Consider the following 17,539-nt stretch of genomic DNA (forward strand, 5'->3'; position numbering starts at 1 on the left):
TGTTCTAAGAATTACATCTTGATTGATATTAGAATGAAGAAGGACAAGGATAAGGCTGGAATTCCCCATCTTCTATCTAGTGTTAAAAATAAGATAATTCAAATCCAGTAAGTTGGGTTTCTTCAAGTTTATATTCTTGATTAGTAGAATTGTTATCCTCTACGAAAAGTAGAAAACGCAATGAACTGTGTCTTATCATTACACGCATTATGTTTTATTTTCACTACCATTCTAATATTTCAAATTGCTCTATCTCGGAAATAAGCTTGTCGAGATAAATAGATTAAAATGACATGGGTAATAACTAAAATACGACTAAATTTACTTACTTTCATCTTTCCTTTTTTGTACATGAAATTATTTAAATCACGACTTCCTAGGGAAGATATGAAAAAGATCTTCAGATATGTATGCTTACACTTACAACATATGTTATTCTAGTATATTTCAGTTTGGAAGATTTGCCGAGTAAAGTAAGGGATCTTGTGAGAAATCCCAAGAAAGTGGAAGCTGAAAATCTGCAGGAATTTAATACTTAATTTGATATTTAATTTAACATTGTTGTAAGACCCTGTAAAAGTTCTAGTTCAATTTAGTCACATATAGCTTGTAATAAGGGGTCCCAGACTTAGAAAAATTCAGCTAAGTGTTAAGATTTAGAAGCATTTTAGCCTTCGAAATTGAACGATCTTATTTCCGATCCTTACGACATTAAAATGTCAATTTTTAAGTTGATTCATGATCAGGCATGTCAATAGATCATATTAGGTGAGTTTATAAATTTTTGGACTTCGTTTGGGTCGGGTTTGGATGGTCAAAATAGCAACCCAATGTGATCTTGACGTGTCGCGTTAGCCATCGCATCGCCCCCATCGACACGATGTATCGATGATTGCGCCGACCCCATTAAAGCGGTGCGTCGCCTATCGCATCACTGGGCATTTTCAGCTTATTTAACCCTGAGTTCAGAGTGGTATTTCAGTTTTTTCCCCTCACTCAAACACAGGATTTAGGTCCCAAAACAACAGTTTGGCCTCATTTATCATAATTCACTCAAAATCAAAGGCATTCCCATTCAAGAACAAACCCTAGCCCCTTTAGCATTCAATTACAAATTTTAAGAATTCACCAATAATCTTCACAAAATTAATAATCAAGGTATGTTAGGTATTCATCCTTGGGTTTCCTTCCACCCTTGGAGTTCAAGTTCCCTTTTTAAATTACAAGCTTATAGATTTTATGATTTACATTTTTGAATTGGATTGCGTTCATGTATGTATTGATATTTGGTTTTCAAATCAAGATTCATTACAAGTTTCAAATGAATTAATTAGCATTTATGTAGAATTATGTGATTCTCATGTTAAACCCTTGAATTTGTAAGTTGAATGTTGTAGCTATGCTATTGATACCTTGATGATTTCTATGTGCACTAATTATGCTCCCAAGTGTTTGATAGAATGCCTATGTAAATTAAAGAGTGAATTCATGACATGTTACCATGTGGTCGCATTCATGTATAAGTTCATACCCCTCAAGTGTTTGACAAAATGTCCAAATGAATGCATGGTGAATAGTAATTAATGTAATGCCTTCAAGATTTTGCCATGTTTTACTATTGATGTTTTTGAGTCTTTGGGGTATTCAATACCCAAAAATCTAGCTGTTTACCTAGAATTATAGTAGCTACAGAATAGTTTTAGTAGTGTCACAACAGTAGTGCTCAATAGTTACAAAACTCAGTGAAGTCTGTCCAGTTCAGTCATTCAACATGAGCAGTAACAGTTTAGTCAAACCTAGTATAGTCTAGTGATCATTTCAGTGTCTACTTAGTTGGGAGTAGGATTCAGCACCGAGCGAACTTAGGGATGGGGGCTCACCTGCCAGGTGAAGGTGTGATCTTTAGTAGCAGTCCCTTAGTTCCAGAACTACGTAGCCAACATAGATTAAAATATATCAACCTGCCAGTTGAGAGTTGATAAAGTATTCACCTACTAGTTGAGGGTAACACGTATCTTACCTGTCAGATGAAGGTGATTCTTTAGTGGATCCACATAGCCATTATTAGTAACCGTGGCACTGTGCTAACACCCTTCCAACTGAGGTCACAGGTTGGCCCCCAACTCAGTTTATAATTAGGGTTGTGTCGGTTAGATAAACACTCCCACAGTTATGATTCAGTATTTAGTACTCAGTAATCAGTATTTAGTCTCAGAATTCAGTAAAGAACTCAAATAGTTCTACAGAACCGTGGCTATCAATTATCAGTTACTTAGCCGCCAGAATGAAATACTTCAGTTTCAGTCTAATTAGCCAGAGGTTATATGCACAGTATTGCATATTCAGCATGATAAGTAGTTAAAGTTTTTGCATGTACTCTTGTTTAGTTATTTCATGATGTTCATTTATTCGGTTATTATCTTATGCATATGAACCTATGTATATCAACCTACCTCACTTAGCATACTAGTACATTCAAAATACTGACGCATACTCTTTCTTTTGCGCTATGATGTCTCATATCATAGGTTCAGACGCACAAGCTCCTGATTGTACTTAGCAGCTCAGGTTATCAGCAATAGCTATAGTGGTGAGTCCTCATATTTCTAGGACAGAGTTATTATCTCGGCAATTCAGTAGTTCAGTAGTCGAAGTTAGTTGGGGACTTTTCCCATCAACTCCATATTCAGACAGTTAGAGGCTTTCGTACTAAACTATTTCAAACAAATATTCTGTGTTTCAGTATTACTATTAGTATTCAGTATTTATTTTAGTATCTTGAGAACCTTATGGCATTTTAGTTATATTTCTGCGTATGTTATCAGTGTTATCATTCAGTGCTCACGGCATGTACCAGTCATGGGTTACCTTGTGATCCTTCGAGATTGTAAGCATCAGTGACATCTAGGGTGTAGACTCAGGGAGTTACAAACTTTGTATCAGAGCCTAAGATTCTAAAGAGTCCTAGGGAGTCTGAAAGTCGTATCAAGTAGAGTCTTGTACATAAGTGTGTAGCGCTCCACACTTATGGACAAAATGCTATGAGGCATTTTTAGGAAAAATTTCCCATCTTTCAGTATTCATATCGTGCGGGTGAGCATGAACTCAAGTTAAACTCTCTATCTAATCTAAGTTTCCCTTCTGTTTACAGAATATGCCTCCTAAAAGACTATCAGAAGAAGAACTGGAAACCAGCCAGCACCTCCGTCCGTTCAGGCAGATCTCCTAGATGAGCATGTCTCTCACGAAGAATTCAGAGCAGCTTTCACCACTCTAGCTCATTCTATGGCAGCCCAGAATGAATGCCCAGCTGCTGTTCAGGCCAACCCAGTGGCCAATAGTGCTGCAGCTAGAATTCGGGACTTCACCCGAATGAACTTCCTTCATTCTCAGGGTCTAAGTCTGAAGAGGACCCACATGAATTCCTTGACATGGTGTAGAAGGTCACGGATATTATGGGGGTAACTGCTAGTGAGAGTGCTGAGTTACCTGCATATCAATTGCAGGATGTGACTCATACATAGTTTAAGCAATGGAATGCAGACAGGGCCGCAGATGCAGGATCGATAAAATGAGAGGAGTTTGCTACTGCCTTTTTAGATAGGTTCTTCCCATTGAAGTTGAGGAAAGCCAAGATTTTAGAGTTCATTAACCTGAAGCAGGGCAACATAATAGTGAAGGAGTATTCTTTCAAGTTTACTCAGTTAGCTAGATATGCTCCTCATGTGGTAGCTGATAGTAGGTCTAAGATGAGTAAGTTTGTGTCTGGGGTATCCGATAGTGTGGTCAAGAAGTGTAGGACCACAATGTTGATTAAGGAGATGGACTTGGCTAGGTTGATGGTCCATGCTCATTAGATAGAAGAGCAAAAGACTAAGAAGAAGGAGAAGGAGAAAAGGAGGGCTAGAACAGGTAGATTCAACTTCACCCAGCCTAAGTAAAAGGGTGGTAATCGTCCTCAGTTCCACTTGAAATCTTCAGTTCCAACACCATCCTCAGCCAGTGCTCCAGTGCCTAAGCTCAGAAATGGTAATAAGGATAGGCACCAGGCTCTAAACCTCAGGGTAGTGTTAGCAGTGCTCAGTCAGGTTTGTTGACTCCTAATTTTTGCCCTCCACGACTAATTTTAATCCTATGTTTCTTCAACAATAAAATTGAAATATTTATTTTATCCAGATAAATGCGTTCTATAATATTTATTTGGGTTAGTATTGTCATTTAAATAACGATTATACGTTTTCGTATTTATATATACGAGATTGTATAAATTTTGTTATTTAAATAAATATTTGTTTTATCAAAATTGGATTTTACTGAGATAAGATTGAAAATTAATTCAAGCGAATAAAGTCTTGATTTAAATATAATTTATCCTCAAAAATAATTTATTTGGATGAATATATGTTTAATTTTATTAAATCAAGAATCCCAAAATTGGATTGGTTATTAATTCATTTCAAATTATGGTTCAACTTAGTCAATTTATTGTATTTGATCATAATTGAAATGTCATAATTGTAATTCAATTGGCCAATTGATATCCAATTTGGTTAAAACTTAAATAAATTTGGCTAAGTAATAAACTCTAGGACCAATCCCTAATTCCTACCCCTTCCCTATTTTAAAAGGGGATAATTCAGAAATTACATACTTATCCCCTTAATTATGAGTTTCATAGCAATAGTTTCATAATTACATAATATAGCAAGTTGTATTTTGTATTTTTCCAAACTGTTGCTATAAAAATACAAATACATATGATTTTTACTGGTCATATGATCGATATGTATTTTGTATTTTTGCAAATTGTTGCTACAAAAATACAAATACATATGCTACAAAATGTAATTTGATAAAAATGTTATTATTTTTTTGTAATTTAATACTTAAGTATGCTACTTTATATATTTTTTTCCTTTTAAAATTAGGCCACAAAAGTAGCCCAAATACCCACTCTAACATCTCAGACCAACTTTTTTTTTTCTAAAAATTACACAAATACACAACTTATGCTTTCAATATTACAAATATTCCCAACTTACTAAACATATTACAAAAATCCCACATATACACAGAATGTTATGTATATGTCGGCTATGTTATGTATATTAATAGGAAGAGAGAGTAATGTAATTAAAAAAATAAGAGAGGGTAATTACTTTTTAAAGGTTGATATTTATGTTATTTATACTTTTTTTTTTACCCAATAGCACAATCCGGCCTGAAGACCCTTTTAAAATTGGGAAAATTTCAGAAATAGCAGCTCCGTAGCCTTAATTATAACTTTTATAGCAACAGTTTCATAATTACGAAAAATAACAAATATTTGTATTTAAGTAAAATGTTGCTATATAAATACATATACAATTATAAATGTATTACTCATAAATACATATGTACAACTGAAAAATACATATTCTTCTATTACTATGAAGTGAATAAAATATTATTATTTTTGCTATAAGTTATAATTTTAAAAAAGTATTACTATTTATTATAATTATAATGTTAATGATATTAAAATCCATTCCCCTTTACCTGATTGTCATCTACAACCTCAGAAATAACAACACACAACACACCCAAAACTCGATTAACAATAATATCAACGCAATCAGCAACAACTTCAATAAACGGCGGTGTCATCCAACCTGTACTCGGAACCAGCGACCCGGTCAGCACCTTCAACAAAGACTCCAACCAACCCGAATCAGTCAAAATCCGACCCGTTAAATGATAACAGCAAAATTCAACGACAAATCCCCCAAATAACGAAAAGTCTCTCTTTTCCATCTTATCTCTGTAATTTTGCATTGGTAAAGCCATTGTTGTGGACTTCTGGCTCAAAATTGAGTGTCTTCCATGCCAAAATTCAATTTAGGGGATATGTTTCTTCATTTTTGAATTTTGAAGATGAAAGATCAGTATCTTCTTCTATAAATAGAGGAGATTGAGAAGAAGAAAGGCAGAGGATTTTGGGGAAAAATTGGGGTTCTGAAGGTGCTTGCTTTTAAACTCACATAACCAAGATTCTCGAGAAACACAACTCTTGAAATGCGATGACTTTGTTTGAATTCCGGTGAAGCAGGATCAAATTATGGTAACGGCAGTTCGTTGTCAAAGCTCGTTCTGTCCCATTCGCTGCCCGCACAAAGGTAGAAAGACTCGTTCTTTCTTTTACTCCCTTTTTTCTATTTCTAGGATTGTAATTTGTAATGTGAATCTCACTGTAGTTGTGAGTTTTGAGATCCGTCTTACATGGTAAACATAGCCTAATGTTATGTGAAATTCCTAAGATTATGTTCGATAGTTAGTAGTGCCTTAGAATTGAAAATTGTTGCTAATATAATGTTTTCCAGTAAGCCTTTACGTTGTTTTATCATGTCGTGACCTTCATGAACTTGTAATAACGCCGATGTTTCGGGAGCATCTAAAGATCTTGTTTTTGTTAATATGCTTTGAAAGCTTGAAAAAAAAATGACTGAAATAGTTATTATCAGGGCCTTTTTTTAGAGTAAAACGTTGGATAAAATCGAGCTTTGCGCTAATTCAATCTTCAGTCTCAAGAGTTTCTCAAGTACTATTCTTATTTATAAAGGACAAAGTCTGAGCTTTGTCTTGTTTTAATAATTTAGCCATTCATCCTACATCTAGGATAGTTTGGATTTGGTTTTAAATAATATCAAAGTGGTAGAAAGATTACATGAATCCTATCTAGGTGTGAGGGATTTCATCCATAACCCAATTCATGGTCCATTTTTGTATCGCTAACTCTTCGCTTGAAATGAATGATTTGTTGACTTCCATTCTTCATCCATGATGTTTCTTGAATCTCTTATTTTCCTTGCGTGAGTGTGAATGAATTGTGTTGGACAAGTATGTCTTGCAAATATTCTCATGTCTAGCTAGTTCCCACTCCAGAGTGTTGAGCATGAACAGTTTCATGTCCTAATTCCTCTATGTAAGCATTATACAAAAGTTCATCCTCTGCATCTCCGTGTAAACTTGAATCTTAACTGTCCGGGTAAAATAAAAAATGTATAGCTCTTAAAAAAAAGAAGGAAAGAAAAAAAATAAGAATTCTATGTGTTGTTGAAATTTTCGCTTTCACAAAGCTTAGTTTCATAATTCCTTTCATATAAAATTGTAAATTAGGTGCCAACTGGATTCTCTGATTTCTTAAAGAATGAATTTATGATCATGGAATATTATGCAGTGATTTAATACTTGATACTAATCCTTGCCTCTTTTTTATACATGAACTCCTCCATCTACTCCCTCGGACTCCCTTTCTCACATTCTGTTGGGTCAAACCCAACTTGCATCGAATCAAAACCTCAAAACCAAGTCCCAAGAGGAATTTTTTTTTTGCATTGGTGTACATCGATATATGCAGTGCGAGGGCTGGTATACGGGTGGTATATGTTGAAAACGAGCAAAGAAAGCTGACCATACAAGTGGGGGACTAAATATATGCATATATGGGTGATTTACAAAAACGCTGGAGGAAAATTTCTGCAGCATATAGATGATTTACACTGAAATAATGGACTGAAATTCATGGGGTTTAGACCCAAAATCTGGGCAGCCCATAAATTGGCCCAAAGGGCCCAACTCTAACTCTTCCTTTATTTCCTATTCTTATTTATTTGTATTTACTTGAACGCCATAACTAATTAATCTAGATAAACTCCCTAAAGCGTCACCATTTTGTTTTTATCGCGGCTTTTGGTCAATTCGTAATTTTCTCACCTAATGTATCTCGTCTAAATGATTTAAAATGGTTACTTTTGATTTTCCTCCCTAAAAGTAAGCTTAAAAGAAATTGTTAAGTATTTTATTAAAAATGACATTTGTTTTGTTTATATGATTAATGGCCTAGTCGGGTTAAAAAAAAAAGTTCTTTTGCATATTTTTTTTAGCTTTTCATAATTGATAAAATATTTTAACATGACACTTTCTTAATAATTTTCAAGCGCGTTATTTATAATAAAAGTGACTTTTTTATAAATGATAAATAATAATAAAATTAAAAGAAGTTGTAATCCTCTTTTCTCATTTGGATAAACAAATGTCAATTTTAACATGTAAATAAATAAATTTAATATTTTAAATGTTAACCTTTTCGTAAAGTTAGCCACCCTTATTTTAGTTAGTCTAAAAATGACCTTTTGATGAATCGTTCTAAACGGACGCTTCGAAGTGTCTTAAAATCTTTTTAGGGCGTTAATTGAACTATTACTCAGTCTCTCTAATTGCAAGGATTAATTTCTGTTTTTGAATCTTTGAAGTTCCTTTAAGTTTTTCTTGATATTTTCTATAAAAAATTATGTGGCAACTCTGTAATTTTTTTTAAATTATTTCAAAATTTTCTTGTGATTTTTTTGAAATAGTTTGAGGAAGGTCAAAATCATTTCCTTTAAAATAAAATCTGAAAAGGGATAAAACATAAATGGCAACTCCACTGGGGAATTATCTAGGTTCTAACCAAATAAGGTTTTATAAATATCTGTTTATTCTATCTTATGTGCTTTATGTGTTTATCATGTTTATTTGACATAAATTGTTTATTTACAATTACTTTGTATGAAATATTTGTTATTGCTTTATATAAACTGGCATTCCGTTCATATTTTCTTCACTTCGGAAAATTGACACACACACATTGTACATGTGGATTGTACATTGTACTTTTTCAAAATTCTTTCAAATCACCTATTTTAGGGAGTCGGCACATACGTGGGGGTAAGCAGGAGTTTTACCATCGTGGGATCACGTGCCTTCTTTTATAGGAAATTCAAGTTTGTCTCTCCAAATCTTAGCAAAACTTAAGATAAAGCGTTACCACCTTTGACTTAGGTCATGCATGCATAAGCCATAGGTGGTTTAACCTATAGTGTCATCCCGCAAATTTAGGAAATGCCTTTATGTCAGAAGAGTTCACGACCCAATGATGACCCTCATATTATGTGTAGAGATAATGATAAGTTGATCCAAGTTAAAATTTGACAAAATTGAGTTTGGAAAAGCATTTGCTTATGTTGTCTTCTTATAGGTTGCTAGAATGGATAATTTGTCAAATTTTGCCAACACCCAAATGGTTGTGTGTGTGCCACTCAAGCTAAGAAGATGGTGGGAGAATATCAATATGGAGCATGGGTTTGAGATTAGGAGAACTTTGGGTTTCTTGACATTATTGATTTACGTCTCTCTTAACAGGCATATAGTCAAAGCATTCCTCAAGTTCAGAGATCCCACTAGAGTCGTGTTTAAGTTAAAGGATTTTGAATTGACTCCCACGATTGAAAAAATTGGTTGATTTATCGATTTGAAGTATTAAGGACGGAGTATGATCCTACCTCGTAAACAGTCAGGAAAGAAATTCTTGCATCTTTTTGGGCTCAAGAACATCTCAAGCTTGCATGTTTGGATCATGATTGGATCTCTCTTGACTACTTGTATGAAAGATTTGGCCGGAAAGATGGTCACGAGGTCTTCAGCAGGGAGTTCTCTTATTCTGCCGAGAGTTGGAGAAAGAAACGCCCTATCACTTTTGCCATTGGTTTGGTAGGCACTCTGGTCTTCCCTTTGGAGCATGGAAAGATTAACACTTGCCTTAGCTCCGTGGTTTGAGATTTTTTCCATGGGGTTGAAAATGTTGAAGTTACATTGGTTCCAATTATCCTAGTAGAAATAATTAGGGAACTATCCAAATGTGCTAGAGGAAGGAGGTTCTTCGAAGGCTGCAATCTCCTGCTTTAAATTTGGGCTATAGAGCATTTCTATAGACGCAACGCCATAGTCGACATGCTCTTCAGTAGACCTAATAGGATCGATTCTTATCTACAATGGATGGTAGAATTTGTAGCTCCCATCGGTACAAATAATTGGTATGCATACATAAGGGTGCTCACGGGCAATCAAATCCAATGGAGATACCCATAGTTGTCACCTTGCATTGCCATCATCAGGAGCCGTACAATATACTGTATTGAGCTTATAGGCTTGAAGGGTCGTCAACTATATGCTCCCTCACAAGTGCTCTGACAATTCAGACATAATCAAATCATTCCATTTCGTGCAGACATGAGTAAAGTTGAGGTTGATTTCGGTCCACTCTTTGAGATTCCTAGAGCAATGGAGTTGCTTTGAAATTGGGGAAATCTGATAACAATAGATGTGCTTAACGAGCAAGCTTACTATACTCCAGAGTATTATGTGTGGTTATCAACAGATGTAAAAGAGGTGGATCTTAGCCGTCAAGGACAAACCGTTGGATACGAAGATCTTAAAGAAACAGAATGGGCACATGGTATCCTGATCAATCATTTTGTCATCTCACTTGAAATGTGGGAATAAGTCATTCCCGGATCATTGGTGCATTTTAGAGCATGAAGACTTAGTTTAGTGGCTAGGATTTCTCTCTTATTATCATGCACTCTCTTTATGCTTTGGCTAGGATTCCGTTCTGTCATCATGTATTCTCATTATGTTTTGGAACCAAGGTAATGGTCTAATGATGATATTTAAATGTAGTGGTTTGCTTCTCATTTTCTAACTCCAAACTCAAGAAATGTCATTAATTAATGGCTTAGATTAATTTATTATAATCTCAATTACTTGACGCTAGGCCAACCCTTGGCTCAAAAAGGGTCACCCTAGTTAGGATACACGTTATTATAATGTTTATGTGATGTAACTGCCTTATGGATTTATTTGTGTTTGTTTGAGTCAAAAACAAAATGCTCCCGTGGATCAGTTTAGCTATGACGCAAACAACCCTATGTGTTTACTTCTTGTCAAGTATCTTGCATGACTCATCACATAAGGAAACTAACATATCTGCCTTTGAGTTATTTTACTTTACAGATAATAGAAAACTACTTCGTGTTGAAATAAGCTGGCAAAACATCCTTACTTCACCCGGTCAAAAGCGCATAAGATCCTCTAATCATCACTCAAAAATGACTGGAAGATATGAAGAAAATGCGTTAACCATCAAGGGTAATGTAATAGAAGAACAAAGCGAGATGATTGCTGAACTTGCGAGAAAATTGGAAATACTTTAGGAGGAGATAAATCGTACTCGAGATTTGGCTAACCTAGCCATCACTGTCAACGCTCCCGGAGGATACGAAACTCTGCTCCAGATCCTTTCCCTCCGTACGCTTATTATCGGGGATCATCCAAATAACATATCGTCCATCCTCGCTCCTCAACTTATTCAAAGCATCAATCGCAAAAATAACCCAGACGCTTACCATCCACAAAATCCATCCCTAACCCTATAAAACTCGTCTTCAAATCCTCAAAATTCATTTCTAAATTCTCGAAACTCATTTTCAAATCCACAAAATTCATTCCCAAATCCACAAAACTCGCTTTCAAATCTACATAATTCGCTCCCAAATCTACAAAATTCATCTCTAAATCTACCAATCCATCTCCGAATCCACAAAACTCACTTTTGATTCTGTAAAATCCTTCTCAAATCCCACCAAACTACTCTCAAATTCCACAAAACCTTTCCAATTTCCAAAACGTCCTCCCTCCCTACCACCTAACCTTTTCTCATTCTTAAAATCAAGCTACCGTTCCAAATTCTTCTCATGTCATCATATCCCCTGACGTCTACAATTCCTTTCCCAATCCCGAGTTAAATCATTACAAGGAGAAAGAAAGGGAGTGGAGGATCGAGCATGAAATAAAGTTATTAGCTATGAATGAAGAGATTATGAGGATAAAGAAATCTCATGGGGTGCGGGACAATGATGGTCTAGGTTATGATGATCTATGTGTTCACCCTGAAGTAAATCTACCAGAAGAATACAAGGTTCCTAAATTTTAAATGTTCGACGGTATTGGAAATCTAATGGCCCATTTGAGAAGATATTGTGATCAAATGGTGGGGGTAGGAAAAAATAAGGCATTATTGATGTGCTTGTTCAGCCGGAGCTTAAGTGGCGAAGCCTTAGATTGGTTCACGTCTCAAGAACTGAAAAGATGAACTGGTTGGAGGGCATTGGCTAAAGATTTCCTTGATAGGTTTGCATTTAACATTGAAATAGTCCCTGACCGATACTCATTAGATTGGATAAAGTAGAAGAATGATGATTATTTTTGAGACTATGCCTTCCGTTGGAGAAAAGAAGCTGCCAAGGTACAACCTCCCACGCCTAAGGAAGAGATGGTGTCTGCGTTCTCTCACACTCAGGAGGGAGAATATTATACTAGGATGGTATCCTCTGTCAGAGCAACTTTCGCAGATTTGGTGAAAATTGGGGAATCGCTAGAAGAATGTATTGAAATAGGAAAGGTTATCAAAACCCCAACATCGTGACGTTCCCAAAGAAGAAAAAGAAAGATGTAGGTGTGGTCTCTGCTGATTCTGTTGCTGAGTTGAAGAAGAGGTTCAAGCCTAGGAACATTCTCTCCTCTCCGCCGTCACTAAATTTTCATCATATATTCTACAACCAACCCAATACCAAGTTCCACTTCCAAATATCCAATCCCAATACCAAACTCCACAACCAAATCTCCTACCTCAATACCAAGTTTCGCAACTGAATTATCAGCTTCATGCTTAAGCTGTCTTTCCAAATAACCGAATGAGTGTCCAAGCGCCTCTAAATTATCATCAAGTACCTCCTCCTGCTAGTTAGAACCATTATAACCCCCACGTCCAAACCTCAAAAAAGACCTCCCCGAAACTTCACGCCGCTAGTTGAGAGTTGCACCCAACTCTTTGAAAGATATAAGGATGCCGGTCACTTACAACCTATCCAACCAAAACTCATCAATCCCAACTCCCGATTTTATCATGCCGATCAGAATTGTGCTTATTATTCAGGAGCGGTGGGGCAGAGTACCGAGGATTATGTTAGCTTAAATCATAAGATTCAAGATTTAATTGATCAGAAGGTCATCAAGCTTCAGTCACCGGCACCAAATACCAACAATAACCTATTGCCTAATCATGGGGGAGCTGCAGTTAACATGATTGAAATAGAGGGTGAATGGGTGTCTAGCAAGACCATCACTAAGGTGAATTTTGAAAAGTTTAAAAGGACAGAAGATGTGGAGAAGATAGAAAGAGCCGTAGTTGTTTTAAGTATCAATGAGAAGCCTCCATTTATAGTAATGACATTCCTGACTCAGGTGTACACCCCTTCGCCTAAAAAAGAATTTATTGTAGAGACCACCGCTACCCAAGGGATGACACGATCTGAGCGATGTTACATTCCTAAAGATTTGATCAATAGGAAAGATTTACAGAAAAGGCCAATCACTGAAGGGGAAGTCGAAGAATTTTGGAGGTGTATGAAACTGAAAGACTACTCAATTGTCAAGCATTTAGAGAAGACTCCAGCCCAGATTTCTATTTTGAACTATTAATGAGTTCACAATACCACCGATAGGATTTATTGAAGGTCTTAGATAAAGCGTATGTTCCCGCAGGCATGAGTGTCGAGAATCTATCTAAAATGATAGAAAATATTGTGGGAAGTCATCAGATATCATTCAGAGAAGATGAGTTAGCGTTTGAGGGAGTGATGTATAACAAAGCCTTGTACGTCACTGTCATTTATCGAGACTATGTGATTAGTCGGATATTGATAGATGACGAATTCGATTTGAATATTTGTCCTCTTTCCACATTGGTGTAAATGGGCTATGATTTAGGGAAGATTTGCCAAAGCCACGTAAATGTGTGGGCATTTGATGGAGGGTAGAGAGAAACCATAGGTGAAATTGATTTGCACATCTAAATAAAACCTTCTGAATTCAAAGCTAAATTTCATGTTATGGATATCCACCCTAGTTGCAACTTGCTCTTGGGAAGACCATGGATCCATGGTGCAAAGGCAGTTTCATCAATCCTTCATCAGTTATTGAAGTTCATTTGAGAGGATCATGAAATAGTCATCCAAGGGGAAGGAAGCCATGCGAGTCATCCCAATGGTTGTGCGTCGGTGATTGAAGACATCTCGAAGGGTAGTATTTTTGGTACTGTGGAAATTGTGAGTGCTGCAGAAAAAGATCTGACACCCAAAGCTCCAATGCCTTCTGTCTACAAAATAATTGCGATTGTGATGTTAAGAAATGGGTTCGAGCCTGGTCAGGGTTTGGGTAAGAATTTGAAAGGAATTATTGAGCCCATTATAATCCCAGAGAAAGCATCTAAGTATGGGTTAGGATACCAGTCGACAGAGGAGGATGAGTTTGAGAATAAGCCAAAGACGAGTCTGCCTAGGCCCTTGCCACTCCTGTACCAGTCATTTCCCATGCGTGAAATATCGAATCATGATGGTCTTGGGGATAGGATAAGAAATTTGTTTGAGGGATGCAATGCTGTACTAGATGATCTCCCAAAGTCCAGTGGAGTGAAGAAGGTTGCACCAGGAGAGGCTTTGCAAAACTGGACCTCCACTCTACTCATAACCCATCACCTATCGTGGTAGATAAAAGGGCAATTACTAGCAGTTTTTAAAATCAGTGATGATCCAGAGGAGGCCCCGTGATCCACCTTTTATGTCTCAAACTTTCTTTTCATATTTTACTGCTTTAAAATAGGCGTGGGCCCATATTTGCGCGGGTCATGAGCCATAGTTTGTACTTATTTCTCAAATTTCAATGAAAAAGCCTCCCTTTATTTAAGAATTTATTTTGAAATATGATTACATTAATATATTCTATTATCTTGTCATTATCTTTTTATCATCTAACTTGGTTTGTTTGTTTATTATAGTAGCAGTAATTTAAAATCTGCCAATGTCATGTCATGTCAAGACTTAGATGAACAAAGTACGAAAAATAATAATGATTGGAAAGAAGACGACGATGAGCAGTTAGTAAAAGATATAGAGGAGTTTCAGAATCGGGAGAAGCCCAACCTAGAGGAAACTAAAACAGTTAACCTGGGCGATCATGATGAAATCAAAGAAACAAGTTGCAGTGTTCATTTAACAGAAGCACAAAAAAGAGAACTCGTTCACTTGTTGCGGGAGTACATTGACATGTTTGCTTGGTCCTACGATGATATGCCGGGATTGAGCACTAACATTGTGTCGCATAAGTTATCAATAAATCCTAAATTTGATCCAGTCAAACAAAAAATGCAAAAATTCAAGACGGACTTAAGTCTTAAGATCAAGGAAGAAGTGACGAAACAAATTCAGTCTAAGGTTGTGGAGGTCACAAAATATCCAACATAGCTAGCCAATATTGTCCCAGTGCCGAAGAAGGATGGAAAGATTCGAATTTGTGTGGACTATATAGAGATTTGAATAGAGCCAGTCCTAAAGATAATTTTTCGCTGCCCAACATCCGCATCCTCATCAATAATTGTGCCAAGCATGAAATGCAGTCTTTCGTGGATTGTTTTACCGAATTTCATTAGATATTGATGGATAAAGAAGATGCAGAAAAGATAGCGTTCATTATGCCATGGGGTGTTTATCATTACAGGGTAATGCCGTTTGGCCTAAAGAATGTCGGTGCAATATATATGAGGGCTATGGCGATAATTTTCCATGATATAATTCATAAAGAGATTGGGGTGTACGCGGATGATGTAATTATCAAATCTCGTGAGAGTTCAGATCATTTGACCCATCTGAAAGATTCTTCACCAGATTGAGAAAGTACAATTTGAAGTTTAATCCTGCTAAGTGTACTTTTGGTGTGTCAGCTGGGAAATTACTGGGATTCATAGTCAACAGAAAAGGCATCGAGCTAGACCTGTCCAAAATTAAAAGAATTCAAGATCTGCCATCGCCAAGGATCAAAAAAGAAATTATGAGTTTCCTAGGCCATTTGAATTACATTAGCAGGTTCATTGCGCAGTCAACAATCATATGCGAGCCAATTCTTAAGATGTTGAAGAAGGATGCATTGAATGGGTGGACAAAAGAATATCAGAAGGCTTTTGATCGAATCAAGAAATATTTGTCTACGCTGTCGGTTTTGGTCCCACCGAGGAAAGGAAGTCCGTTGTTGCTTTACCTGTTAGTCTCAAAAAATGCTTTAGGATGTGTCCTTAGGCAACATGATGAGATCGGTAAGAAAGAAAAAGCCATCTAATACTTGAGTAAAAAGTTTACCCCCTACGAGGCTCGTTACACTCTTGTAGAAAGGACATATTGTGCTTTGACCTGGGCCACCCAAAAGTTGAGACATTATCTATCCTCATACACAACATGTCTTATTTCTAGAATGGATCCATTGAAGTATATATTCCAGAAAGCCATGCCTACAAAAAAGTTGGCTAAGTGACAAATATTGCTGAGTGAGTTCGACATTGTGTATGTGACTTAAAAGGCAATCAATCGGCCTTAGCAGATCATTTAGCAGAGAATATGATTGATGATGAATATGAGCCACTTCGAACCTACTTCCCAGATGAAGAGATTTTATTCATGGGAGAAACATTGCATAATTTACCCCGAATGGAGGCTATTCTTTGATGGGGCTGTCAACTTCAAAGGTTCAGGGATCGGAGCAGTTTTAGTGTCAAAAATAGGCCACACTATCCAGTGATTGTTAAGTTGCATTTCCAGTGCACCAATAACATGGCCGAATATGAGTTTTGTATTCTAGGTCTCAAATTGGCACTTGCTATGGGTGTTCGTGAATTGCTAGTCATCGGAGACTCAGATTTACTGATTCACCAGGTACGAGGAGAATGGGCGGTAAAGAACTCTAAGATTACTCCTTATGTGGAGTTGGAGTAGGAATTATATGAAAGATTTAAGGAAGTTGATTTTAGACATATCCCAAGGATACAAAATAAGTTTTCTGATGCTTTGACCACTATATCTTCCATGATCCAGCACCCAGATCAGAGTTATATTGATCCTTTGAAAATAAACTTGAAGGAGAAACCCACACATTATGCATACGTTGAAGAGGATCCTGACGGAAAGCCATGGTACTATGATATTAAAAGGTATTCAGAATCTGGAATATATCCTGAAAGGGCCAGCAACAATCAAAAGAAGACAATCTGGCATTTGGCAAAGAATAATTTTACAAGTGGGGAAATCCTTTTTAGGAGAACTCCAGACTTAGGATTCTTAAGATGTGTCGATGTTGCAGAAGCAAATAAATTAATAAAGGAAGTACACGCTCGAGTTTGCGGGGCCCACATGAATGGTTTTCCCTTGCTAGAAAGATCCTGAGAACTGGTTACTTCTGGATGGCTATGGAAAATGATTGTAGCAAGTGTGTGCAAAAGTGTACAAAATATTAGATGCACGGATATTTGATTTGAATACCTCCGCATGAGTTTTATGCGATGAGTTTACCATGGCCTTTCGTAGCTTGAGGCATAGATATTATTGGAATAATAGAGCCACCGATATCAAATGGGCATAGATTTATTTTGGTCGCCATTGATTTCTTTACCAAGTGGGTCGAAGCTGCTTCATATAGAGCCGTTACCAAGAAAGTGGTTGCAGATTTTGTCAGGAATAACTTGATTTACTGATTTGGAGTTCCAGAATCGATCATTACTAACAACGGGGAAAATTTGAATAGT

At 36.5% G+C, this 17,539-nt stretch overlaps 1 protein-coding gene across 1 annotated transcript; it reads left to right on the plus strand.

Moving 5' to 3' along the window:
- Positions 1-16,571: 16,571 nt before the first annotated feature.
- Positions 16,572-17,180, plus strand: LOC124898535. Its single transcript, XM_047412170.1, has 2 exons — positions 16,572-16,673; positions 16,833-17,180. Exons 1-2 carry the CDS (start codon positions 16,572-16,574, stop codon positions 17,178-17,180), a joined length of 450 nt encoding a protein of 149 aa, XP_047268126.1.
- Positions 17,181-17,539: the final 359 nt, after the last annotated feature.

The sequence above is a fragment of the Capsicum annuum genome, chromosome 5 (assembly GCF_002878395.1).
Source record: "Capsicum annuum cultivar UCD-10X-F1 chromosome 5, UCD10Xv1.1, whole genome shotgun sequence".
NCBI classification, from domain to species: Eukaryota; Viridiplantae; Streptophyta; class Magnoliopsida; order Solanales; family Solanaceae; genus Capsicum; species Capsicum annuum.